This window comes from Gadus chalcogrammus, chromosome 11, assembly GCF_026213295.1.
Source record: "Gadus chalcogrammus isolate NIFS_2021 chromosome 11, NIFS_Gcha_1.0, whole genome shotgun sequence".
In the NCBI taxonomy this organism is placed as follows: Eukaryota; Metazoa; Chordata; class Actinopteri; order Gadiformes; family Gadidae; genus Gadus; species Gadus chalcogrammus.
This window is the reverse complement of record NC_079422.1, coordinates 21114778-21142277: the sequence shown is the minus strand read 5'-3', so window position 1 is coordinate 21142277 and position 27500 is coordinate 21114778. Positions and strand designations below refer to the sequence as shown.

Genomic DNA, 27500 nt, shown 5'->3' with positions numbered 1-27500 from the left:
GCAGCTCTATTTACAAACATCACAGACAAGACGCCGGGACAGGACATCAAAAACAGGACATCAAGACAGGACCCGCAATCACAATAAAAATACATATATTCATCATGACATTACAGCAACAGACGACAACATTTAAGGCCCATAAGCGTGCATTCGATCTGGGATTTAATGCCTGGTTCAGTTCTAGGATTGACTAATAAGCAAAAGAGTGATGGAGCAGCATCCATTTCTCTGGGCTGCCCCTCAGCCTCCGATACTTACTTGTAACCATGTCCGAGCTGTAGTGAGCGGGCTCAGAGTTTCCCAACTTTACAGACATAACTAAGGACAAAGCATAACGTACATAAAGTACAAACTTTTCTTTAATTCTTGTTTTTAAATTCACATTCAATCAACAATCCACGAGTTGATGCATTTTTTGTAAAAAAAAAATGCATCAGTGCGTTGGGGTCATCGGTAGAAGACCAGGAAGGAGGACATGATGATGTACCCCGGGTCCTTAGTGGGGTTGGGGTCCCGGCCCTCGAACAGGCCGTAGTACAGGATCCTGTTGGACAGCTGGCCGAGGTCCAGCTGGGGAGACACACAGGGTTTAGCTAAGACGAGATTGATCCAATGACCCCCCCGGTCTCATTCTTCCAGGGACGAATTACCGTGGAGGGCTGGGCGATTTTGATCGAGATTTCGATTTTAGCGTCAAATGATCACAAAGCTAATACAATCAATTTGTTTTCATTAAATGTTTTATAGACAGTGCAGGACAGCTGGATACATAGCTGTACATTATTGTAGATTTGAACATTTTCTTTTTGACCATTTTGTCTTATTATTTGGGAGAGACCAAAATAATGGTTATTATGATTATTTCCATAATCTAGCAGCCCTTATTTAGATGCACGTTGCTGGTGCAGGTGTCTGGCTCATAAAGCCCAGTTCAGACCAAAGATTCACCTTGCAACGGCTTGCAACTCGCAACTCCTTGCGACGAGACGGGCTGCGACGTTCTAAAACTGGGCCATTCACACTGGCTGCAACGCGCTGCAACGGGCTGCGACGCTAGGTGGTTTCCCTAGTAACTGCGAACGCTCTGGCATAGCTGAGAGCCGCAACAGCATCATTTGCGTAGGTTAGGTTAGATTAGTTAGGTTTGCGATTAGTTAGGTTTGCAATTAGTTTTATTTTTATTTTGCTTGAGAGTAGGCTAGAGTTACTGTGTTTTGTCATTCTCCGGATATCGGATATTTCAATCTGATATTTTTATGCTGGAGTGGACAGTACGGTACCGGGACGGAGTAAGGCCGTGATGTACAAGTTGTTCTGTGCTGTGATTGGCTGAAGAGAAATATTTAAATCGCCGCGTTCTAAAACTGGACCTTGCGATTTGACATGTTCAATCTCTGGCGACTCCTTGCAACTCCTTGCGACTCCTTGCAACGACCCGTTCACACCGCCCCTGCGACGTTCTGAAACCGTCAGGTTGCAAGCCGTTGCAAGGTGAATCTTTGGTCTGAACTGGGCTTTAGGATGCATGCATGTAGACTGCGGACATTGGGATTCGAACCTAGTACCTTTCGACTGGGAATCGAACCCCATAGCCACTAGACTTCCATATCGGTTAGACAAAACCATATCATATTTCTGCTAATGGTAGGTAAGGGATTAGGACATCGTGATAAAGCCGACAGGTAGACTGCTGCGGATTGGGATTCGAACCCAGTACTTTTCGGCTGGGAGGCGAACACCCTTGCCACTGCTATAGGGTAGAGAGGGGGTAGGACATCTTGATAAAGCAGACAGGTAGACTGCTGCGGACATTGCAGGCTTCGAATCCGGTGCCTTTTCCGAACCTAAGGGGTCAGACCCCCGCCCCCCCCGCCCAGCCCAGCCCCTCGCCTTCACCCTCGGCTGCCTCTGAGGGAGGGGGGCCCGCTCAGCAGAGCTCACCACTCACCTGCCCGGTGACGTCCGTGACCCAGGGCCGGACAGGCAGCCCGCAGCACCATCCCGCCCGCCCGGACAGCCAGGTGCCGTACTCGTTGGGCACCGCCCCCTCCCGGACCCGCCGGGTGCAGCCCAGCGGGGAGCCTGGAACCACAACCGGTAGAACCGTGAGAACCGTAAGGACCGGCAGAACAGATAGGACCGTTAGAACCATTAGAACAGTGAGGACCGCTAGAACCGTTAGAACCATTAGAACAGTGAGGACCGCTAGAACCGTTAGAACAGTTAGGACCGTTAGAACCGTTAGAACCATTAGAACAGTGAGGACTGTTAGAACCATTAGAACCATTAGAACAGTGAGGACCGTTAGAACCATTAGAACAGTTAGGACCGTTAGAACGGTTAGAACCATTAGAACAGTGAGGACTATTAGAACGGTTAGAACCATTAGAACAGTGAGGACTATTAGAACGGTTAGAACCATTAGAACAGTGAGGACTATTAGAACGGTTAGAACCATTAGAACAGTGAGGACCGTTAGAACAGTTAGGACCGTTAGAACCGTTAGAACAGTGAGGACCGCTAGAACCGTTAGAACAGTTAGGACCGTTAGAACCGTTAGAACCATTAGAACAGTGAGGACCGTTAGAACCGTTAGAACCATTAGAACAGTGAGGACCGCTAGAACCGTTAGAACAGTTAGGACCGTTAGAACCGTTAGAACCATTAGAACAGTGAGGACCGTTAGAACCATTAGAACCATTAGAACAGTGAGGACCGTTAGAACCATTAGAACAGTTAGAACCGTTAGAACCATTAGAACAGTGAGGACCGTTAGAACCGTTAGAACAGTGAGGACCGTTAGAACCATTAGAACAGTGAGGACTGTTAGAACCCTAAGAACCGTTAGAACCATTAGAACAGTTAGGACCGTTAGAACCATTAGAACAGTTAGGACCGTTAGAACGGTTAGAACCATTAGAACAGTGAGGACTATTAGAACGGTTAGAACCATTAGAACAGTGAGGACTATTAGAACGGTTAGAACCATTAGAACAGTGAGGACTATTAGAACGGTTAGAACCATTAGAACAGTGAGGACCGTTAGAACCCTAAGAACCGTTAGAACCCTAAGAACCGTTCGAACCATTAGAACAGTTAGGACCGTTAGAACGGTTAGAACCATTAGAACAGTGAGGACTATTAGAACGGTTAGAACCATTAGAACAGTGAGGACCGTTAGAACCCTAAGAACCGTTAGGACCATTAGAACAGTTAGGACCGTTAGAACCCTAAGAACCGTTGGAACAGTTAGAACCTTTAGAACCCTTAGAATCCAGGGGGCCCTGCGGATTGGACGGCAGCGTAGGGAACAGACGACATATAGCCTGTGATCGGACAGTTCATCGACGACCGGAGTTGATTCGAGATGATTTAACATCAGCAAACCGATCCACCATGAATGACGCCGAGCATGTCAGTGAGCCTCCAGCCTGTTCACCGCTCACCTGCGTCGCTGAACTCCAGGCTGTTGTTGACGCCGTTGACGGGGAAGGTGTGGGACGTGACGCAGAACTCCCCGCAGCGGTGGTCATCGCTGCCGTGGGCGGTGATGACGGCGTACAGCAGGACCTGCCGGCCAGATCGCTCTCATCGTAAAGACGCAGGTTTGTACACTGGCAGTTGAGCTGGGACAAGCTTTATATCAGTGTAATATGCAACATTTAGATTCACATTTAAAACATTTAGTAGACGCTTTCAACCAAAGCGGTTAACAATAAGTACATTTGTCAGAAGAAGGAGAAACAACTATATCTCGCTGTCGGTACAGTAAGGAGGTTCAGATAAACAAGGGTAACAAGTACTAACAATTGTTTGGTTAACACATTCCCTGTATGCAACAAAATACACATATTAAATAAACAATAAAGGGTAAAGATAAGCAACACACTTGGTTAGAAAAAACCCACACTTGGTTAGAAAAAGACAGTCAATTGTTGCTTGGAAAACTAAAAATAATAATATATAAATGGATTTTTTTTAACCTTCTTCGTGGAGTCTGGGATGGGGATTGTGATTGGCTGGCGACCCGTGTTGTAGTTCTTGTCAAACACTCCGCCACCATATAAGGGCATCACCCAGAAGGGGAAGCTCTGCTCTCCACCCTCCCCAGTAACTGAAAAATAAAAAGAACCAGTGTTTACATCTCCAGCAGCAGCAAAATAACATGAAGCCAGTACACACACAATGGATTAGAAAGCACTGAAACTGAAAGGTTTCAGGAAACTATTGATTTATGAGTAAGTATTTTGGTTGGTACTTTTCCATTAACGGCATCTCGTGTTTGCTGTTGAAAATGTAATTCATGACAAACATTCATCTAATCTTCAATAAAGTAGGGAGAGAAAGAGACAGAGATAAAGAGAGATACAGAGACAGACAGACAGACAGACAGACAGACAGACAGACAGACAGACAGACAGACAGACAGGACAGACAGACAGACCAGACAGACCGACAGACAGACAGACAGACAGACAGACAGACAGACAGACAGACAGACAGACACAGACAGACAGACAGACAGACTTGATTATGTTAGTTTTGTGATCGTTTGACTCTAAAATCGAAATCGAGATCAAAATTAGATTAATCGCCCGGCCTTAGTACAAGTATAAAGTATAAATTAAAAAATACTATCATCAGTTTTGTCACATGGTCAGTCGTCGCCATGGCAGCGGTGGGTACCTGGGCTCTGGGGGGGCCTGAAGCGCAGGTTGAGGGAGACCACCCAGGGCATGGCCCACCAGGGGTGCTTCATGGTGAAGGTGCAGCGACCCGCAGCCAGCAGGGGGGTGAGGGGGGATACGTCCGTCAGCCAGCGGCCGGTCCCCCTGTCCAATCACAGGACAGACCCAGCGTCACTCAGAGGATGAGCCTTACTGAAGGAAACTCATTGGCTGAACCGACACTCTGGGATCAGAGTGTCGAGGTGTCCCTGAGCAAGACGCCTCACCCTCACTGCTCCAAACGAGCGGGCTGTCGCTGTGTGGGGTCGACTCCGCCGTTGGTGTGTGAATGTGTGTATTAATGGTTGTAAGTCGCACGGATAAAAGCATCTACTAAATGTAAATGAAAGGCTATATCGATATTGAAGAACATTGTTAAACATATTGGCATCCAGGATTTGGTTCAATTTGGGGACCATTGTAACACATATTGGCATGATTTTTTTCTTACCACATGGGGACCGGGCTAACATTGTGTGGACATTGTTACACACATTGGAAAAAGTGCCAATGTGGGGACCTTATTGCCGTGCTTACGTAAAAGGTCTGTAACGTCATCTCACCTTTAGTGACATGGCCAAGTTTTGGTTGTATCGTGATTAAAGAGCACCTTTTATGTTTTTTCGACTTTTATGACCTATAAACATTGTTAAAATGATTTATATTCATGTTGAACCATATTCAAGTGTCAAATAATGACGTACATGCATTAAGACGTATTCCCTGCCGTCTGGGGTGGCGGTGCAGAGTGCTAAACACTAGGGACGCCAGTCGCCATTCACTTTTCCGGGATTTATCTATGTAGAACATTCCGGATTTTCCTTGTACGGTAATGCTGCAACATGCTCTTCCGGAAGGCAACCAATCACAACGGACCGGGGTTGGCAGAAGGGGGGGCGAGGGGGCGGAGAAGGACAAAGCCGAGTGTTGACAGAGAATGCTGAAAGCGCCCGGATGAGAGAAAGAGTTTCCCGAAAATCGACATCCTTTTATGTGCTTTGATTCGTGTCAGGTTGCTCTGTAGGAGTCACCGGGTTCACCGACGCTATGGTATCTAGAGGAATCCTCTATTTGCCATGGGAATCTAAAGGAGGATTAATAAGAAATGAAGACCAGAAAAGTAGTATAATAGGAGATCTTTAGGTTCTGGCTGGAGGTTACCTGCGGAAGGCGCTGATCCAACGGCCAAGCTCCACGTTGCAGTAGGGGCCCAGTGGGTCGCAGCACACCAGCAGCTGCACCGTGTGGTCCCAGTGGGCGCAGCTCATGTCCCGGCGGCCCGGGCAGGACAGCGCCACGTCCAGCTCCAGGGTGTCCGAGAGCAGCATGACTGGGGGGCGGGCCGTCGGGAGGGAGAGGAGTATTATGGTTGTTAAAGCGCAATGCAGCGTACTTTCTGGATGCCGATGACGCAATGTAAAAACTTTGCATCAGATGCATGCATTTTTTTTCGTATTTTACAATACCCTAAATGTAGTATATTGGTTATACTGACATTAACCGGACTGACCCAGACGTTACTTTTTACTTATTTATTGAAAACCCAAAAACCTGGCTCTCGCGCAGAGCAACGGTACATCGACAGGCTAGCTCAGGATAGCTAGCGGTAGGATACTTCATACAGCAATAGCAAAACTACCCCTAGTGGTCAGATGTAAGTATCCAACTCTAGAACACTAAGTATAAAACAAATAGCAGTAATTAAAAAGGACCTTCCAACCGTCCACCTTTGAATGGATATCACTACAGGCAACGATATAGTGATAGACCCTAGCGTCTCCGAAACCGACAAAGGTACCTGGCGATATCTCGACTGTGGCGACGGCCCCCTTGCGTCCGTGCATCACGACCCTGTCGAAGACCGGGACCACCTGGGCCGGGGCCAGGAGCCGGGTACGCAGATCCTCAGAGAACTCAAACCTAGCGGGTAACAGCAGCACGACGTTGTTTGCTCTGCCTTATCATGACCATGGAGGTATAATCATAATGGTAAATGGACTGCATCTATACCACGCTTTTCTAACCGTTGGCCACTCAAAAGAGCTTTACAGTATTGCCTAACGTTCACCCATTCATGCACACATTCACACACCGACGGCGGAGTCAACCGCGCAAGGCGAGAGCCAGCTCGTCAGGATCAGTCAGGGTGAGGTGCCTTGCTCAGGGACACCTCGACACTAACTAGCAACCCTCCGGTTACCAGCCAACCTGCTCTTCCTCCTGAACCACATGCCGCTGGTTTGCTCACAACAGTGTTTGGCCTCTGGTGACTGTGGAGGTGTAAACACCACTCGGGTTACATTACCATTGGGCCTGCCAGTTGAGGAAGCTAAAAGAGGGATAGAGGAACCCGCCCATCTCCGACAGCGCCCCCTGCTGATCGATGGCGATGAAGATAAGCGGAGACGGCGTGCCCTGGAAGGAGACGTTGACCACTTGTCCGAGTCTAGAGGAGGAGAGAGACGTCAGAGGTTAAAATATGGTTAATATGGTTAAAAGATCACTTCTTTACGAAGCCACACTGAAACTGTAGTCACCTCCATTTTAGTGATCATCCTATCTAAAAGGTAAAAACAGGATCAATGTGTGCAGAATTGTAGAAATGGAAATGACCAATAAGCCAATTTTAAAATCGAAATATGCAAAATCCTACAAAAATGTTCACGCTTGGTAATATAAAATCCAGTCTCCCAGGCCCCGTCCACACGAAGCCGAACCGGGCGAAACCGTTCCGGTTTCGATCTATCCGGTTTCGGAGTATCTCCGTAAAGACGGAGTCAAGCGAAACCGGGTAGATCTGTAGAAACGCTGTAGTATACATGCCAGACCCATAAGGGGCGCTGCTTCTGCTACAGAAATCCAGAAGAAAATTAAATAAGAAGAAGAGGCGAGCATGCTCATAAAGACTGCCCCCCGAACCACTAACTACACAAGCAAACAGTCAGTCAACAGTCTCAATAATTAATGGCTTAGCAACCCAACAAGGGACATGACCTGCTGCAGAACGATTACAAGCCTGTAGTCCGCCATCATCTTTGTTGTTGTGAGTTCTGAGACTCCGCGGGCTTAACAGTCATTGGCTAGAGGGTCGAGGGGTGTGGCGATGACGTCATGGTTTACGGTTTCAGTCGGTTTCAGGCGTCCACACGAATCCAAAACGAAACCGGGTAGATTTGAAACCACCTCCGAGGGTGGTTTCAGAAGTTTGCGGTTTCGGTCAGCGGATTCGCCGGCTTCGTGTGGACGGAAGGCCGAACCATTCAAGACCTTTGCGGTTTCGCCATGTAACCCCATTCGTTTGCTCTGGGGGGCTGAGAGGGACCCCCTACCCTAGGGCCTCGATCACGGACCCCTCCCGGTGGACCATGGAGGCTGGGACGTCCGGCAGCTTGGTGGAACACTCCTCCTCCCCCTGGCAGTTCATGTTCTGCAGGGGCCGGCCTTCCGAGGCCCACACCAGGACCCCAGAGGCGTTGGACTGGGCCATGCTCTGCACCTGACCTCACGGAGACACACAAAGGGTCAGGGGTCAGAAGGTCAACTGGTCAACTGGTCAGAAGGTCAGCAGACAGGAGGTCATAAGGTCAGGAGGACAGCAGGTCAGGAGATCAGGGGGTCAAGAGGGCAACAGGTCAGCAGACAAGAGGTCAGGAGGTCAGGAGGACAGCTGGTCAGGGGGTCAACAGGTCAGGGGGTCAGGAGGTCAGCAGACGGGCTGTTAGGGGGCTCCATGGTGTTCAGAGGATGGGCCCCACACCTTGGTAAAGAAGGAGCAGTTCCCCTCAGAGACCCAGGCCACGCGGCCGGCCACGCGGTCCGAGGGCTCACACCCCTCTCCTGCGTCCACCAGGTGGTACGACCCGTTATCCCAGTTGTCCAGCCAATCGTATCTCGCATCCAGGCGTTTCACGATCAGCGGCATCTTCCAGACTGTGAAAATAAACAACTCTAAGTTTTATTAATAAAGGCAACTATTATACATTTTACTCTAAGCCTTTTGTTAAATGTGTATGTTATGCACATATGGTTAGTTAGGCCTTTAAGTTCCTTAGGGAACATAGGCCATTGAAGAAACCCCTCCATCCTTGTATATCTGTGTATGGTGCATTACCATAAACATGGCACCCTCACTAAAAGGCAGTAAAAGTATTAGAAGGTAAAAGAATAGAGAGTCAATTCATAAATCCACCTGTGGAAAGGTGTTAAGCCCTGATTTGACTGTACTGTACTGTCGCTGCTTCATCATACTCTGGGTCAACATTGCCCACCCACCCTCGCTGGTGAAGGCAGCCTGGGCCAGGCCACATCTGGGCCTCGTGCAGACCCAGCTGTAGAGTACCGCGGGGATCCAGTTTCCCAGGGCGAACACCGGGAGGGGTGAGAAGTGCAGCCTGGACAGCACCTCTTCTCTCCTGTCGAGGTCAACATCCTATTAACAGGTGCAATCGGAGCGTGGGGAGTTTTCTGAGTCACTTCAAGACTTGTTGTTACCCGTGCTGCAGGGCCGCTCGCTGCACCTGCCTCCTCATCCACAGCGCGTCATCAACGGCCGAGTCGTCCAGCGACAGGAACAGGACCTGCGTGCTGTCCGGGAGGTCTAGGACCAGGGCGGATAGGGAGGACTCATTGTTCCACAGGCACTCTAGAAACCCTGACTTGTGTGTGAACGCGTGGATAATCAGAGCGCCGTGCAAAGCCCCCGGGGAATAGCTGAGCTCCCCGTCCAGGGTCGGGACTCGGAAGGAGGGGGCGGTGTCCCCCGGTTCGACACCCCAGTGTTTGGTCTCGGAGCTGAGATCTACCGTGCTTTGGTCGAGGTCTTGGTCGCTTCCCTCACCCAGAGTCACACGTGATGTCATCAGTGTTACGACGAACCAAAGGTGCAAGCTCCCCTTGGAGGAGCGTGCCATGTTTTCGTGGTTCAATGGACAGAAACGAAAGTGAAAGAGCAACAACACCGGGACAGTTAGCCTACAGAAACGCCGCGAACTGCGCTTGGTTCCATCATAAATGGTAGTTTTTGCAGGCCAGGTGATTTATGGCTAAGAACCATAGGTTAAAAACTAGTAGAAGGGTTTAATACGCGCCAACAGCCCTTTCCACCAAAAATTCGTTGAATAATGGGCGTATGGCCTGGCTACGGTGGCCCCAGTCGTGCAAAAATCATATTGGATGCTCAAGGCATTAGTCTTTTGAGCTAAACTTTTTATACCACATGATGCACGCAAATTGTGGTCGATGAGGGTGTGGTGAGGAATGTTAGGTTGTGTTCTCTAATACAATACATGATAAATAATATAAATATAATAAATAATAAAGAGCGGCAACCTTCAGCGCAATGATGTGGGGGAAAGTTGTTCACCACTATCACTTGACTCAGTACTACACATCTTCATATATTATGTTAATCAGATCGAGCGGTGCGTAAATGCACACCGCGCGTAAGGGCGCGTTACGCCCCCTTGGTCACTCCTTTCAATTCAGGCATAATCCGGTAATGGACTGAGAATAGTTTATGATAAACGATTCTGAGTTCATTCTGCTTGCTTTGTCATTCAAGATGAGGATAATTCAGGTTTCGCTCCTTCTCGCTTTTCTTTTGACTACCGTCGTTTCTCAAGACGATCCGGACGAGAGTTGGTCGATCGGTAGACAGGTGAGTTTAACAAACCTGTACTTTCTTATTAAGAACACGGGTTCACCGACGCTATGGTATCTATAGAGGAATCCTCTATTTGCCATGGGAATCTAAAATAAGTTTTCCTTCCACTCTTTGACCAAAGCACAGATGGCCCCGTTGGGAATCCAATGCAGAAGTCCTGAGGAGCCAAAAGCGACGGCCAAGGAAACATCGATACATGCCCAGAAACAGAGCTTCTGGTACACTGCTTCCCTTTAAACGTCCAATACAGACTAGTCTTAAAATACAAGAGACAGTTCCTCACACTTTCGGAAGCAGTGAGCCAAACAGCCAATAATTAATGTTTGCTTCATTGGTGTTCATGTGGATCTTCTTACCCCCAGAACAGAAATCCCAAAACTTCATCGGACTGATGGGAAAACGGAGTTTTGAAGAAGAAGGTAGGTTGTGAAGACATTTTTTTACTGTGTAAAATCATACGTCAGGTTAGGCGTAGGCCTACTATATTATGTCTGGTGTTTAAAGGACAACTTCTACCCTGCAGGGATCCGGAGCAACGTCTACAAGAAGATAAAGCTCCCGTACTTTTTGGACATATTATTGCTGCAATAAATGTGTATAGGGGGTGTTTCATATTGTGTCATATTCAGTGGAGAAACTCAAGACTGGGGGGCAGGTTGGAGACAGTTGTATGTACCAGTTCACGTCAGGGATTCATTTCCCGGCATCATTTTTGTAATAAGCGGGATGTATGGCTATGTTTGTTCATCTGTTGCTCATCTGTTCTTACAGGTTGGAATAAATTATGATATAGCATCGCAGTCGCAACCCTAAGGGACATTGTTTTTTATTTCGTTTTGGCCTTATTGATTGTAACTAATTGTAATAATACAAGATATTTCTGAACTTCAAATAACATTGAAGTGGTATTCTAAGTCCGTGTTTCATCCTTTGAAAAATACTATTTATAAATCATTTTGAACACACATTTATTCTAGAGGCCACATCTTTTGGAGTTCTTCTGAGCGCTTTACTGCGGAACATTAAAGCCCATGGGAAACCTTGCAGCTATACTGCGCTCAGGCGCCATCTAGTGTCCACCATTAATAACACAAAACGAGCGTTTGTAAAATGGACATGATCCATCAAATCTCAATGACATGCACTCTACAATAAAGCGAAAACAAATCCATATTATCACAGGTTTATTAAGTGACTTTGTACATTACAAATGAAAAATAAAATTAAAAATACAGAGATAAGAGTACATAGCCCAAGAATCTTCGATGTCGACTTCTCCATTTCCCACCAACATTATTTCCACTGTTACTGAAATAATCTTTCCCTGCCCTGGCGGACCATTTATCGGATGTCTTCCGATAAACGGTTCAACCAGAGGGCTTGCTGTTCTCGCGTCGATGAGAAATGATCCACACATACAAAATAATCATGGATCACTTCGGCTGGCTCGGTAAATATAAAAAAATAAAAATAAACTGAAATATATAACACTCATCAAGTTATACACGGTGGTCCGAGGCTAATGGCGATAGCTAAACACAGAAGTCAACGTTCGGGGCATGGGGAGGCGGAGCCGTTTGGTTTGTTATTGCTGGAAAAAAGTCCAAGGTGCGTGTTACCCAAGCGCTAGTATTTGCGGGACGTGGGTCGCCGGTGCCTCCCTGACTTTGCGACGAGAGACGACGGTATTCCCGTGACGTTAGACGGTATTCCCGCTCAAGCACAATGGGATTCCCATTCACGCTCGAAGGGAATCCCGTTCATGCTCGACGGGAATCCCGTGCACGCTCAACGGGAATCCCGTGCACGCTTGACGGCAATCCCGTTCACGCTGGGCGGCAATCCCGTTCACGCTCGACGGGAATCCCGCAACTCGCTGGTCTGTTTTTTTTGGTTTCTTTACGTTTTCTACTTCGATACTTCACACGGGGGGGAGCAGAGCTACCGTGTTAATTTACTTCACACTCGTGACCTGTGAACCAATACAATTCTACCTGTTTGATTGTACAACTGTTAGACACACGCGTGTGTGTGGCCATGTGTTGGTGGGGGTGACTATGAAACTCCTTACAACTCTATAAGGGAGTTGTCCAACCGCAACCTGGCAGGGGGGCGGGGGTAACTGATAGCGATGGGAGAGCGGGGCATAGGGACCGTATTCATCATAACAATAATAACAACAACAATAATAATAATTATAATAATAATGGGTTTGGCCTTTCTAAAGATGGTGTTATTTAGTCGTTCTTCTGTTATTCGGCCCCGTAAAAGGTCAACACGTTGGCTGAGACCCACGGTGGCCTAGCATTGAGGGGTGGGGGGCGGGATGGGGGCGCTCTGGTTGCAGTTCACACAACAGGACATGCAGAGCCCCACCCGAACACCTGCTCTTCACCCACTGTACCGCCCTCTGGTGGCCGCGAGGGGAAGCACAGTCCCACAGGTGGTGATGGTTGGGTGGGCGAGAGAGAGGGGGGGGGAGAGAGGGAGGGAGAAAGCTGGAGAGGGTAGTGCCGCAGACCGTTGGGTGTCCTGACCGGAAATGTTGGCAAACGCCCCGACACCTGGGAGGGGGGTAGCACCGTCGCACTGTCCTTGTTTAAAAGATCTTGCCTTTCTTTTTGTTTTTCTCCAAGGTTCTGAGAGAGAGAGAGAGAGAGAGAGAGAGAGAGAGAGAGAGAGAGAGAGAGAGAGAGAGAGAGAGAGAGAGAGAGAGAAGAGAGAGAGAGAGAGAGGAGAGAGAGAGAGAGAGAGAGAGAGAGAGAGAGAGAGAGAGAGAGAGAGAGGAGAGAGAGAGAGAGAGAGAGAGAGAGAGAGAGAGAGAGAGAGAGAGGATAGAGAGAGAGAGAGAGAGAGAAAAAAAATCAGTTGTGCAGCTGAAGGCTTCTAAGCAGTCCCTACTCCACCGTAGAAAGCAGTGTCAAATAACCTTAATGAGATTTGTGAATGTGTGAAGCAATCTGCAAATCTGTTTTCAGAAATTCATAAAACATACATCGGTAAATGTGTAAAAATATTCGTAAATGTGTACATAGATCTCAATGGCTTATCAGTATCTTCTATCTAGGGCTTTGACTTTTGGCCAAAAATCATGTTTGAAGTTTGTTTGTTTATAAATATTTAACTGATATGCTTCCACTACATAAGCCTTCTAGACCACAAAGATCCTCTGAGACCAATCTGTTAATTATCCCCAGAGTAAACACGAAACATGGGAAGCAGGATTTAGTTACTATGCAACAAATAGCTGGAATAAACTCCCAGAGGATTTAAGACTTGCCCCAGCACCTTTAAAACAAGACTGAAGACTTTTATGTTTGCTTTAGCTTTCTGCTAAATCTTAAATACATTGCACTTATAGCAATTTATGCATTTATATATGAAGCACTTTGAGTCTGCCTTGTGTATTGAAAAGTGCTATATAAATAAAGTTGCCTTGCCTTGCCTAATATTAATATCCAAATATTTTAATATATTTTTATAATATTAATAATATTTTGACTATTAAATGCCTTCAGTAAGACCTGGATTTGGCTTCGCAAGGTTTGTTTTTTTCGTCTTGCGAGTTCCAACGGTTTATTAGGTTTCTAATAAATCGCTGTCTAATCAATACTTCATTCACTGCCTCTTCCGTGGTCATTGCACTATTATGAATAGACTGCGTCGGGTTCTCCGACGTCCCTCCCTCTTGGCCTGCCCATAACAGGTTTGAATATTAAGGGCTGCCTAATATTCCTTCGAATTTTGATTTATTTTTTGATATTCTAATTATATTCGAATAACGAAGTTCAGAGTCAAAGCCCTAGTATCTTCCAGCAAGTCTTTTGCTGGAAGAGCTGGAATTACAGACAGGTCATCAGTTACAACTCAATCTGCCTGTGTGTGGTGATACATCTATGCCTTCACAGCGATGCCGCCTTCATACCAGCAGCCGGCAGTAGAGCCCTGTGATTTTAAGACAATGCTGAGCTGGTCTGCGGAGGCAGTTGTGTCAGAGCAAGGAAGACTACTTCATGTTGCCAGAGGGGTCATGTGAAAGTATCCTTCCAGAGGCTGGATTAAGATACGTTAAGGGAAATTAACGTTCGTACTGTGCGTGATATCATAAAACGCGTAGGCCGGTTATTGGGATGGAAAATAGTTTGACCTTGCCTACAAATCGAGCCGCGTCGTTTAAAAAAAAAAAAAAAAAAGGATTTCTGACATGTTTATACGAAGCGTGGAAGGCGTCAAGTCCTTCTGTTCCCACACAAACAAAACAGTTGCAGCATTGAAAACAAATGCTTATCTGAATCAGTAAGGGCGCAAGTCGCAGCCTGTCGTCGACCGGGAGCTCGTGCGTCAGAGCCATCGACCAGCGCGATCGTATCTCGCGCCTGCTCTTACCTGGACGCGTCTAGTTTCTGCTGCTCCAGTCTCTGCTGCGTCTCCCAGTTGGCCCGCTCGTCCTCAAACAGACGCCGCTTCTCCTCCAGCTCCTTGTGCTGGGCCTCCAGGTTCCTCTTCATCTGCTCGTGACGCCGCTGGAGCTGCAGGGAGGAGGAGGAGGAGGAGGGGGGGAGAGAGAAAGGTGCCAGGAGGGGAGCAGAGGGGAGAGAGGATTCGTGGGAAAGAGAGCAGAGGGGGAGTAGTGTAGGGAGGAAGAGGAAGAGCAGGAGAGGGAAGAGGAGTAGCATTGAGAAACAGTTCTTCCGGGGAGATGACTGGCTTTTAATTGGCCAATAGAGAAGATGAGTGCAAGTACTTCTGTCCACAGTCGGAATAAGTTCAATTGTATCCCTTATCCAATCTAATGGGAGCCTTCTGTGAAACATCTACATTTCCTCGATCCAATTTGCATATGGATGTGTGTGTGTGTGACTGCATTGGTGCGAGTGCGTACAGATGCGACTGCGTCGGTGGGTGCGTGTGGTTGATTGCGTTGGTGTGCGTGCTGGTATTTCAGCCGCCCGTTACCTCTGCCTCGGAGTCCTTGAGCTTCTGCACCTTCTCCTTGACCTTCATCTCAAACACCTGCTCCATCTCCATCTCCATCTTCTTCATCTTGGAGACGTGCTCCCGCCTCTCCTCCTCCATCTGGGCCAGGGGGCTTCTGCACGCGCACACACACGCACACGCACACACACACACACACTGTCAGGAGCCGTTCTTCTGCGACGTCATGGCAACCTCCTCACCAGGTGAGCGCCTAGGTTACGAGCCGAGACGGCAGGTCCTCTGGTCCCCGATGTCAGAGGGAGGTGGGTGGAGAGGAGGAGACAGGGGGGAGGGACATGGGAGACGAGGGCCATTCGGCTGTGAGGTGAGGAACCCAACTAGCCAGTCAAAGAGTGGGAGGGCGACCAATAGAGGACATGTTAGTGGTGGTCTGGGCGTCGGTGTTAGGTATGAACAGAGGGTCACCCGTCACAGATGTCTAAATTATTATATATATTTTTTTTTTTCAAAATGAAGCCATTACATTCCCCGCTTTTAAAATCATAATCCGAACAGATTGAGAAACCAAATCCACCAGAATTCCCCCAGCATCGGTTTGCATTGTGCTGTAGGTTGATGCCAGCCTTGGAAAAAGGTGGTCCAACAAGCGAGGTGGGGGTGGGGTACGGAAGGGGGGGGGGGGGGGGGGGGAAGAGAGAGAGAGAGAGAGAGAGAGAGAGAGAGAGAGAGAGAGAGAGAGAGAGAGAGAGAGAGAGAGAGAGAGAGAGAGAGAGAGAGAGAGGAGAGAGAGAGAGAGAGAGAGAGAGAGAGAGAGAGAGAGAGAGAGAGAGAGAGAGAGAGAGAGAGAGAGAGAGAGAGAGAGAGAGAGAGAGAGAGAGAGAGAGAGAAGGGGTCTGACCCGGGAGAGAGGAGGAGGGAAGGGATGGAGAGAGAGAAGGGCGGAGGAAGTCAGATAGAAGTGCTTTAGGTACAGCAAAACAACAAAAAGACCACTTACATTCCTTCACCTGTGTCACGTCTAAAAACAGAACACATAGACACACACACAGAACGCAAAGTGAGCAGACCAAGCGGCACAAACAGAGCCCAGCAAAACCACGACTGTACCGACGCTTCTGTTCTAGCTATAAAGCTAGGTTAGCCCTGCTGTAGGGATGCTAGGTTAGCCCTGCTGTAGGGAGGCTAGGTTAGCCCTGCTGTAGGGATGCTAGGTTAGCCCTGCTGTAGGGAGGCTAGGTTAGCCCTGCTGTAGGGAGGCTAGGTTAGCCCTGCTGTAGGGATGCTAGGTTAGCCCTGCTGTAGGGAGGCTAGGTTAGCCCTGCTGTAGGGAGGCTAGGTTAGCCCTGCTGTAGGGAGGCTAGGTTAGCCCTGCTGTAGGGATGCTAGGTTAGCCCTGCTGTAGGGATGCTAGGTTAGCCCTGCTGTAGGGAGGCTAGGTTAGCCCTGCTGTAGGGAGGCTAGGTTAGCCCTGCTGTAGGGAGGTTAGCCCTGCTGTAGGGAGGCTAGGATAGCCCTGCTGTAGGGAGGCTAGGATAGCCCTGCTGTAGGGAGGCTAGGTTAGCCCTGCTGTAGGGAGGCTAGGTTAGCCCTGCTGTAGGGAGGCTGGGTTAGCCCTACTGTAGGGAGGCTGGGTTAGCCCTGCTGTAGGGAGGCTAGGTTAGCCCTGCTGTAGGGGAGCTAGGTTAGCCCTGCGGTAGGGAGGCTAGGTTAGCCCTGCTGTAGGGAGGCTAGGTTAGCCCTGCTGTAGGGAGGCTAGGTTAGCCCTGCTGTAGGGAGGCTAGGTTAGCCCTGCTGTAGGGAGGCTAGGTTAGCCCTGCTGTAGGGAGGCTAGGTTAGCCCTGCTGTAGGGAGGCTAGGTTAGCCCTGCTGTAGGGAGGCTAGGTTAGCCTAAAGCTAAAGAGGATTTGAACTGCCAAATACCACTAAGAGACAGCGTTAGAAACCAATTAGGCAGGGGGGGGCCATACTAATCCTTTAGATCGGGGCAGGGGGGCCCTTAGATAGAGGCAGGGGGCCCCTACTGCTCTAGATCGAGTCAGGGGGGCCCTCATACTCTCGCTTCGAGGCAGGGGGCCCCTACGAATCCTTTAGAACGAGTAAGAGGGCCCCTACTCTAAATCGAGGCGGGGGAGGGGGGGCCCTCCTCTAGATCCTCCAGATGGAGCCAGGGGGCCCCTACTCTAGGCCTGGACTTACTTGGTGGAGTTCTGACCCTTGGCTCTGTTGTTGTCGACGCCATTGTACGTGACGGCAGCCAGCTTCCTGCTGCGGTAGTTCTCATAGTGCACGTTGTTGGTGACGTCCTTCAGGTCCTGCATATGGGTCCTTGGGGCAGAGACGCACAATCCTTAGCTACACAGGCCAACACACAACAAACCAAAAACGCACACATCTTAACTTCAAATGTACCTCAAATCATAAAGTAAGCTCAGATTTTAATCCAAAATACAACCATAATCTACAAATACGGGACGACACCGGATATGGTTTCCTGCTCTGAAACGTTGGGGGAGATTGCGAAAGCGGTCGTTCCAACGGAAACGATGAGTCAAGATTGAGATCTGAAGCTAATTCCCGAGGCTAGAGATGAAACATGACACACTTGCATCTTGGTTTCACAACAGCACAAAGAGGAGAGCACTGCATTCCGTTACCTGATGAGCATGTCTCTGAGGATGGTGAAGTCACAGTGGTCGCCGTTCTCCACTGGGGGGGGGGGGGGGAGAGAAGAGGGAAGCACAAAGAAGGACATTTTGAGCCTCAGCGAGCGCCACCTCTACGGCCCGTCTGGGCTCCTAGGCTGGGGCCCAGGTCAGGGGCGACCAGGATGAGACGTCTCTGCGGGGCCCCTTACCTTCCGCTACCCCCCAGGGGTACTGCCTCCCTCGGGCCCGCTTGCCGTTCACCTCGATGATGGTGTTGCTGCCGACCACAGCCAGGGGCAGCTTGTCCTGTGACACAGACGACAGCGTTGGCACAGAGCGCCGGTGACTGGGGCGACGCAAGGGGCCTTATCCACAAATGGTGAATGGCTTTTCTGAACAGTGGCCTCTCAAAGCGCTTTACAAAAATCACCAACACTCATCATTCATGCACACATTCACACACCGACGGCGGTGTCAAACCACGCAGGGCAACAGCCAGCTCGTCGGGAGCAGTGAGGGTGAGGCGTCTTGCTCAGGGACACCTCGAAACTCAGCTAGGAGGAGCCGGGGATCGAACTATTAGCCTTCCGGTTACCAGCCAACCCGCTCTACCTTCTGAGCCACATGCCGCCCCCGCAAAGCGTCCATCTCGGTTTCTAAAGGCTAGCCGGCTGTGGGAACTTGAATGCAGGATTCCGCTTTCAGTTCCACCACCCAGTTAGTGTTTAGAACCAAGATGGGCACTAGGTGAGTAAGGCTCGAAGGAACTGGACTAAGCTTTACGATGAAGGGTTAGATTAAGAAATGCTTTTATACATTTATTAAAGAATAATTAATAAATAATAACCTTGATCTTTTTCACAAGTCTGTTCTCCTCTTCCTCGTCCGACTCGGGGAACTCGTAGATCTTGATTTTGTGCTCTTGGATTTCCCTCATGATCTGAGAAGGGGAGAAGAAGTAGAGTCGCTCATCTGCATAAGAACAGCGGCAGGTCTGTGGGGAGGCCATTTGTTCCCATGGCAACGGAAGTCGTTAGTGGGAGTTCCCCTTAAGAGTTGAGGCCGAGTGTGTCACAAGTTGTATACGTTTTAGTTGCAACACGAAAGACTGTGTACGACCATGTGCACGAGTCAGTGAGGTTGGACGCGAGGAAGTGTTACCTGTTTCTTGAACTGTTGGCACTCTTCGGGCGTGAGTGTGTCTGCTTTTGCGATCAGCGGGATGACGTTGACCTTCTCGTGCAACCGCTTCATGAACTCGATGTCCAGAGGCTTCAGCCTGCGACGGGGAACAAGACATTTACATTTAGGTCATTTAGCAGACGCTTTTTAAACAAAGCGACTTACATTTGTCAGAGGAAAGAGAAACAACAATATATCAATTTCGGTACGGTAAGGATGTTCATAGAGCCACGTGCCGGGCACCAATAATCGCTAGGTTAACCCATTCACCGTACACAACAAAGACAGCAAGGATAAGATACTACACAATTCATAATCAAATGTTTAAATGCAAGGTCATACAACATAAAATAAGTGCGCACATTAAGTGCCAGGACATATAACGATGCGATGACGTAAAGCCACGACGTAACCACCGTTTTGTCCCACTTTTGAGGCAATGACGCAGGATATTGTGGGACAGGGTTGTTTTAACTATCACCCTGTGTGCAAGTGTTTTCATAAATAGACAGGTATGCATTATAAAACCGGGAACATACTACTTTAATCCTACAAGTCGAGCGACTCCACGTGAGAACGTCAGCTCAGAAACAGCATTTATTGTTTGGTTTTGCCTCGAGGGTGAGTCTACGCTCACATAAAAAGGTCAATTGAGGAGTGGGTTATAATTACAACGCGTGTGTTCCCGACTGGAGACGACAACACTAGAAAAGCTTACGCAAGACTCCTTCACACAGCCAGCCATGCACTCACACTAAACCTCCTACAGCTCTATCAAGACAGATGGCAACCGCAGAGATGACCAGCGGGTCGCAGCACACATGGTGACATAGCATTGAGTTTTTCAGATTATTGGCGAGTGTCTACATTCTGCTAAATATAGCAGCTTCCTGTCCACACAGAGCTGCTTAGAACTCCTTGGCAGGAGCACAAAAACGCTACAAAACCAGGAATGCTTTCTACAGAAACTCGCACTTCAGACTCATGCGTTCTGCAAAGCCCGAGAGATCGCAGCAGCGCTAAACCAGACGGGTCGAGATACCGGAGAGAAAGCCAACACTATATCGCCAGTTTAGTGCGAGGAATGCAACGTAAACACAATCCCGTTTTCCTTGTGATTCGCTCGGTTCGGAAAACACAACCACACTGGTCTCCCACTGAGGCTGCGGGCGGTGGGCGTTTGAGGGCGGAGGGTTTGTGGGAGGGCGGGGGTGTTGGTACTGGCGCATTAAGGACACGTCAGGACTTTTGACCCAGCTCTCATGGCCCCCTCCGTGGGTTCCCACCGCGCAGAGTTAGCGCTGTTGATGTTAGCGCTGGAGCCTTCAGGGCTAAACACAAACAGCAGAGTACAGCTGGGACCCGGGCCCCCCCCGGGCCCCCCCCAGGGGTCGCCCCGCTCCAGCCTGAGAGCAGTCAGCGGCTCTGCTGTGGGAACGCGCTGCGATGCTGAAGAGTGGCCGTGTCTATGAATTTGAATGCGTGCAAATAAGGTGCGTCCTTGTTTGGGTGAGCGTATGCTGCCGCGTGGGAACGAGAGGTAGGGGTGTGTGTGTGTGTGTGTGTGTGTGTGTGTGTGTGTGTGTGTGTGTGTGTGTGTGTGTTTTCCTATGCGTGTGTGTACAATGTGTTCAAGGCTTGACTTGTACAAACAACACGTTTACGAGGATGAACAGATTGGACCCAAGGCCAGAGGAGGAGATGGAGGACAGAGAAAGAGGACAGAGATAACAAAGGAGGAGGAGAGAGAGGCTTATCTAGTGCTCACTATGTACCCTGGACACCAGGAGGGAGGGATAGGTGCATTTGCATCCGCGCTAATTGAGAGGTTCCGCACAGAACACACAATCCATCCAAACAGACCATGCCAAGGAACAACCACAAAAGCCCTGCAACCAAACAGACTGAGAGTCTCTCTCTCTCTCTCTCTCTCTCTCTCTCTCTCTCTCTCTCTCTCTCTCTCTCATCTCTCTCTCTCTCTCTCTCTCTCTCTCTCTCTCTCTCTCTCTCTCTCTCTCTCTCCTCTCCTCTCTCTCTCTCTCTCCTCTCTCTCTCTCCTCTCTCTCTCTCTTTTTCCCCCCCTTCTCTCTCTCTCCCTCCCTCCCTCCCGACCTCTCTCGCTCTCTCATTCCCTCCTCCCCCCCCCTTCCCTCTCTCCCTCCCTCCCCCCTCTCCCTCATTCCCTCCTCCCCTCTCCCTCATTCCCTCCTCTTCCCCCTCTCCCACCCTCTCTGCCGCCCTCTAAAGCACTGGGATGCGTTAAATCATGCTCCTCAATGCCCATTAGTACCGCAAGCCCCCCCCCCAATCAGAATCTCTGCGGCTCCAGGCCCCTGGTCTTACCCGTGGCCCGAGGGGGCGATGAAGTACAGGCAGCTGTGGATGCGGCTGTCGGGCATCTGTCGTCGGTTGACCCGCGACTCCGAGTTCAGGTAGTCCTCGAACTTGCTGTCGATGTGGTCGATGACGGGTTGCCAGCTGGGTGAGGGGGAGGAGAGGGGGGGGTGAGGAAACAGAACCAAGATGGCGGCCGCTTTCACCGTTATTTACACAAGGTCAATCTCAAATAGAGATGCACAGATAAAATGTTTTCCTTCCTGATTTCGATTCGATTAACGAATGCAGCATAACGCAGTGGTGTTTGTAATGTTCTCGGATCGGTGCGTGGACTCTTTGATACCCGATCGGAGGGATTTCCAGGATTTTATCAGTATCGGAACAACTCTAATCTCAATGAGGCCAAGCGCCTAGAGACCTGGACTACAGCAACTGGTATGGGCCTGTGATTAACAGAGGACGCCACTATAGGCTAGGACCCCCAGCGAATTATCACAACTAGTCTGTATGTTGTAGGGATGCACCGAAATGAAAATTCTTGGCCGAAACCGAAACCGAATATACTGAAACAGTTGGCCGAAAGCCAAAACCGAATACCGAAAGTGGCTTTTGCTGTTTTTCATTAATTTTGCTTTAATTTTTCACCATTGCTTAAATCAAACAATTAAATGTCCTTTATAAACTTTTTTGTCTTGCTTTTCAATAAAAAAAATCAATTACTAATTTGATAAAAAATATTTATTTAATACTGAACGTTTTCTAAAATTCCAGCAGACCTTATAGCAAGATATATATTTGTTTTATTATTATTTTTTTTAATCAAAAATAAAAATGTTCGGTGTATTTTTTTCGGCCCTTTTACTCCTTCTGGCTTTTTACACACTATTCGGCTTCCTTCGGTGGCCGAATATTCGGTGCATCCCTAGTATGTTGTGTCATCTACATTTTGCTACGCAGAAAGGCGTATAGAGGAGGGGATCCAAAATGGAGCCCTTCTCCTACCAGTTGCTGTTGTCGACGGCGTCTCCGAAGCCAGGGGTGTCGACTATCGTCAGAAGGAGCTGGACGCCTCCTTCCTTCACTAACACCTTGGACTGCTCCACCTGGGGCCGAGAGGAGAGAGCAGAGGGAGATGAGGTCAACCGAGAGGTCTGAGAGACTGTCTCACATCCATAGGAAATTTGTGCAACACTAAATATCTTCCCAAACGACATTTTTTCTGACCAACCATTGACCATTTAATCATCAACACATTGTGTACTTTACAAACATAGTAAACAGTGAAAAGAAATTTAACTATTTTTCCTTTACCTACAAAGTAAAAGTGACCTACAAAGTAAAAAGTTCACAGTGCAAAGATTATGGCACCAAAAAAAACGCTTGACTAATAGTGATGGTTTGCTTTGGTGCACCCACCCCCCCCAAACTAATCAGTGTCCTTGTTTGGCCCATGAGATTGACTCTTGCCGTGATATTGTACAGGAATCGTAAAGCGTGTAGTGGCACGCCACACCGTGCCATTAGCTAGCTATGCTGAGGAGCTGGAAAAACACACACAACACGCGAGCGCTCAGACACATCAAAGTGTGTCTCCTCAAACCCTTCACCCTCGTGTTGCCTAATTACGTCGGGAAGCGCGGAAACATCTGACTTTTACGACCTGTTGTTCAGAATCGACGTGTTGATGGTTTTACGGCCAAATAGGAAAACGAGGAAATCAGGTTCACAAAAGGTCAGGAAACTAATAAAAACATCCACTAAAAAAAGACAATAAATTCCCCAGATCCTATTTACCTCACATCAAACAATGTAACCTATAGCTTGCATGTCAGATGATAACCACTCCTCCCGACATAAAAGGGCATGGAAGTAATTACACGTTGATATAATTGACTCAGTTAATGGTTCAGAGTAGAGTAGAAAGGGTCTGAACCGGTAATACTGCTGCCATTCATCCTCGTACGTGGGTCTATGTAAAGCCCTGACTGCATCACACAAAAAAAAACATCAGGTTTAAACTCCTCAGTAGCACCGAGGTGATGAATCAATCTGCTATGCTCAGTCCTGGGAAACAAATACAGATAATACCACATTTAAACCAAGAGCCAACTACCTGATTCTGCAGCACAGTAGGGCCTAGCCTTACGGTACACTATCCGTGGTGAAGCTACTCTGCCCATGGGTATTGGGGTAGAGGAGGCATGGCTGGGGGGGGGGAGGTCGGTATTGGGGTAGGGGGGTGAGCTCGCCGTACCTGTACAGTCTTTTTTATCCGGTGGGAGGGTCCAGGGTACTCTGATGAATACAGGTCTGTTAGGAAGAGAGAGTTGATCAACGTGGACTTCCCCAGACCCGACTCCCCTGTGGAAGAGAAACACAAAGACAGATTGTGATTAAAAACACAATCTTTGTGTGTTGTTGTTGTTGTTGTTGTTTTTTCCCTTGAGCTGAATATCGTATTGTCAAGGGGCAGCTGGACAAGATGGCACATCAGTAAACCACAATACAAGGTTACGGAATTATACAATGCAGCATGTTAAAACAGACATGGAACCATTGAGGAAAAAGAGCACGACCACATAACCAAGGGACCACAGAAACATACTACAAAATCAAGCTTAGGAATCAACGGCAATCTAACCCTTTTCTTTTTAATCAGAGCTGCGACCTCTACCAGGGAGACTAAACCAGTAAGCTGTGCTGTGTTCCGGGGGTTAGTCCATGACCGGGGCGCTAAACAGCAGAAAGCTGCTCTACCGAGTCCCAGCCAATCCTGGGTGCCAGGCAGAACAGCCATCCAGTGGAGCGGAGCCAAGAATGCCAGTGGGCGATCCAAAAGGGCACCAGATAAGGACATCAATCAAATGTCAAGCTGTGGAACTCGGAGCTGGTGAGGGCGTGGCCGTCCATACAAGGCGAGCGGACAACAGAGGGCTAAACACACAAGTGATAGAGAAACAAAATGTCTTATGGTCTGGGAGGCCTCTTCTAACCGGGCCATCCAGTGTTGCCAGATTGGGTAGGAGAACTGTCAACACTGGTGCTATCCATTATGGTTCCTTGTTCCCAGCCCCTGATGAATAAAACAATAAGGCTGCTGGTATCTGCCGGCCTGGCGTTTAGCCATGGGTCTGTGTTCTGCAAGCCACTGTTTACACTAGGGCTGTAATAGGGGGGGGGGGGGTACCCATAGGGGACAGATCTCCCCTTGTACAGGAAAAACATCTGCTTATTACACTATAACACAATGTGGATTGATGTTGTGCAGACCATCGCTCTCCTGGGTGCCACTGGACAGGCCGCCGCTTCGCCTCATGGCGTCCGTGGCAGAAGGAAATGGGTTGGTTCCCTACCCCTCTCTCTCTCTTCCTCATAGCGCAACATCACAGTGACGCATGGCAGCGTGGGGACATGTGGTCAAGCAGTTCCTCGGCGCCAGAGGAAGTGCGCGTCCCAGTGGGAGTCGTTCCGTGAAGCTGTGAGTAACAATCGAGGGATAGGTGGCCCAGAAGATCTATTTTTAAACCCGGAGCGCTCCAGTACAATGTCTTTAAGACGAGGCCCGAAGCACTGCTTTTGGAGTCGTTAAGAACGACCTGCTAGTTCTGGTCTCCGTGGTAACCGTGCATGGTAGAGGGGACCTCTTTGGTCAGCCATGGCGTGTCCCCACCCCATGGTAGAAAGGTCCCTTTTTTTGGGTGAAGAGACACATCACTGGATGACAGTGGAGCTGTGAGCTAGCCAGGCTTGGAGAGGGAACAGGCAGCAGAGAACTCCAAAGAGCTCGGAGGAGGGTGGGAGGGGGAGGGTGCTATTCTTAGCAGCCGGTTCTATGGGTCCCGCCACAGGAAATGGTTTTGACCCACGAAAACTTTTCCCCTCCAAACAGGGTCTGATAAGCAGAGGGGAGGTTCTTGGCCCCGACTTTGCACCGCCATATCCCAGCATTCCACAGGAATGCTTTTCCTTGCAATACGCCGAGCGGTGCCAAGTTAAATGTTTCTGTTCTGGTGGGAAGGGGTCGAGGGCTGTCGTGACAGAGAGATGATGAATGCAAAGAAAGGCTTCTGTGATATGGCCCCCCCCGGCCATCAGGGAGACTCTTGTGGTCTGTCCTGCGTTCTCTTTCTCGCAGAGAGAAAGTGTGAGCGAGAGAGATAGAGACAGCGACACTCTGCCCCGAATGACTTTGAACGTGACAAACCACAACCACACTACAGTACTTTCACACAAACGGCAGCGGAATGCAAGCACATTGCAATGTTGGAGAAAAGCTTGTGTTCTTACCCACGACCATGAGAGTGAACTCAAAGCCCCTCTTGACAGACTTCCGGTACACTTGGTTCGGGAGGCTTGCAAAGCCCACATACCCCTCCAGATTCTTTTGTTGCTAGGACGAAAAAGAAAACAAATTAGACCACCATAAAGGGACATTGCAAATTATTAATATATTACCTATTTTAATAGAACCCCATCTTTCACTCAGCCAAAATCAATGACCCCTCCCCCCCACACCACCCACTGCCAACATAGGCCATGACAGCCAACCAATAGAAGAACACATCCAGCCATACTCACAGCTGATTGGTGTGTAGATCAATACGATGTGGTTCCAACAGAGATCCGCAGTGGGTCAGTATTCCCAGGATCAGAGAGGGAGGCAGAGACAGAAGGACAATGCAGTGAATTGTTTGAGCTGTTTTTCCAAGTTTACCAGCGTTCAGCATCGTTTTCTCCAGCCAGAAAAGGCTCGGTGCTAAATCACGTGCGCTCTGTTCTGGTGTAATGGCCCAGATAGTTGGCCAGTGCAATCTTCCAGTTCAATTGCTTTTTTCAGTGAGCCACCCAGTAACAACTATTCAGCATTTGGATTTGATGTACCCTGAGGCTTAGGAAGTATTTATGCCTCATATCTTATACGAAATATTTGTTGACAACTTCGCAATGTTAACCTACAGATAACTTAGAGATAACCCTGACATAACATGTCACACCAATCAGGTAAACAAAGTTACATTTCAACATCTTCCATGGTGTAGTGCACATCATTTCATAGAACTGATCTGTGTTAATTTGTTCCCACATGAACCCTGTGACCACTTCCTCTGTTAATGGTTGCAGGTGGAAGCAGGTTAGCTCAGGGTTTTGCATTTGTATTTTTTTTTTAGAAAAGGCTCTCATCACTGACGTGCAGCTTTCATTGTTTTCGGTTGAAAGACATGCCGTGTACGTTGAGAGAATACAAAGGCCAGGAGCCCAGTGGGCTAAACAATGTCCATCGACAGTCACCGAGGCAAAGCTCAGGTACCGCATCCGTCCTCCATCGGATTAAACAGTAGAAGAGCAAATCTCTTCCGATAGTACGACCAAATAGGTGACCCATTGTCATCCCAATGACGCTTTCAGAGTTCAACTATTATTAAATACAAACTATTCACACACACACACACACACACACACACACACACACACACACACACACACACACACACACACACACACACACACACACACACCATAAAGTTTGATCATCAACATTGTCTTATAACTTGAAATCGGTGTCAGGGTATAAGAGAATCAATCCAAACTGATTTTAGTCTTAATCCAGCCTAGTACACACACACACACACACACACACACACACACACACACACACACACACACACACACACACACACACACACACACACACACACACACACACACTAGCGAGCGTCCGCAATCTCAGCCCAAATAGCATTAAGGTTAGCCATTTAATCCAGACTCTAAATACCCTAATTAACCGTAAAGCCAAATGAACCACCAAAAACCTCAACATTACTACAATCACACGTATACACGTAGATACGTTCGTATATACATCCGATCAAGGACTTTGTCTACTTCTATACCAAGCTATTCCAGCACAGGAAATGACACTCCCGTTAAAGTATGCGGCTAACAGCTAGCTAACCTGAGGCTACATTTAGCCAGCTAGCAACACAGCCGACTGCAGGGCGTTGGTTC

General features: G+C 48.6%; 2 protein-coding genes and 1 long non-coding RNA gene across 4 annotated transcripts in view; 1 reads left to right on the top strand and 2 right to left on the bottom strand.

Moving 5' to 3' along the window:
- The window catches only part of si:dkey-256h2.1 (uncharacterized protein LOC337520 homolog), a 9980-nt gene extending 107 nt beyond the window's left edge, over positions 1-9873 (bottom strand). The window contains exons 1-12 of the mRNA XM_056601933.1: positions 9222-9873; positions 9003-9142; positions 8488-8660; positions 8060-8226; positions 7036-7176; positions 6529-6650; positions 5892-6060; positions 4690-4835; positions 3987-4117; positions 3450-3573; positions 1952-2085; positions 1-573 (exon numbers count right to left, since the gene is read on the bottom strand). The exon at positions 1-573 is cut by the window's left edge and continues 107 nt beyond it. Coding sequence (XP_056457908.1) covers positions 451-573; positions 1952-2085; positions 3450-3573; positions 3987-4117; positions 4690-4835; positions 5892-6060; positions 6529-6650; positions 7036-7176; positions 8060-8226; positions 8488-8660; positions 9003-9142; positions 9222-9640 — 1989 coding nt within the window. The 5' untranslated portion in view covers positions 9641-9873 and the 3' untranslated portion in view covers positions 1-450. The remainder of the gene's footprint in view (positions 574-1951; positions 2086-3449; positions 3574-3986; positions 4118-4689; positions 4836-5891; positions 6061-6528; positions 6651-7035; positions 7177-8059; positions 8227-8487; positions 8661-9002; positions 9143-9221) is intronic.
- A 114-nt stretch (positions 9874-9987) lies between these two features.
- LOC130391715 (uncharacterized) lies at positions 9988-11951 on the top strand. The gene is made up of 4 exons (XR_008896935.1): positions 9988-10386; positions 10514-10610; positions 10755-10811; positions 10916-11951. It is a non-coding gene; the product is annotated as an uncharacterized LOC130391715 (long non-coding RNA).
- A 912-nt stretch (positions 11952-12863) lies between these two features.
- septin7b (septin 7b) lies at positions 12864-26880 on the bottom strand. 2 transcript variants are annotated; one of them, XM_056601947.1, is made up of 14 exons: positions 26073-26880; positions 25782-25884; positions 23749-23855; positions 22497-22597; positions 21501-21635; positions 19137-19254; positions 18823-18915; positions 18185-18281; positions 17985-18036; positions 17527-17655; positions 16328-16348; positions 15349-15484; positions 14779-14921; positions 12864-13031 (listed from the first exon to the last, which is right to left on the bottom strand). In XM_056601947.1, exons 2-14 carry the CDS (start codon positions 25789-25791, stop codon positions 12992-12994), a joined length of 1182 nt encoding a protein of 393 aa, XP_056457922.1. In that variant the 5' UTR covers positions 25792-25884; positions 26073-26880; the 3' UTR covers positions 12864-12991. The 2 variants fall into 2 exon arrangements, with proteins under 2 accessions (XP_056457922.1, XP_056457923.1); XM_056601948.1 differs by lacking the exon at positions 16328-16348 and having other exon boundaries at positions 26073-26877.
- Positions 26881-27500: the final 620 nt, after the last annotated feature.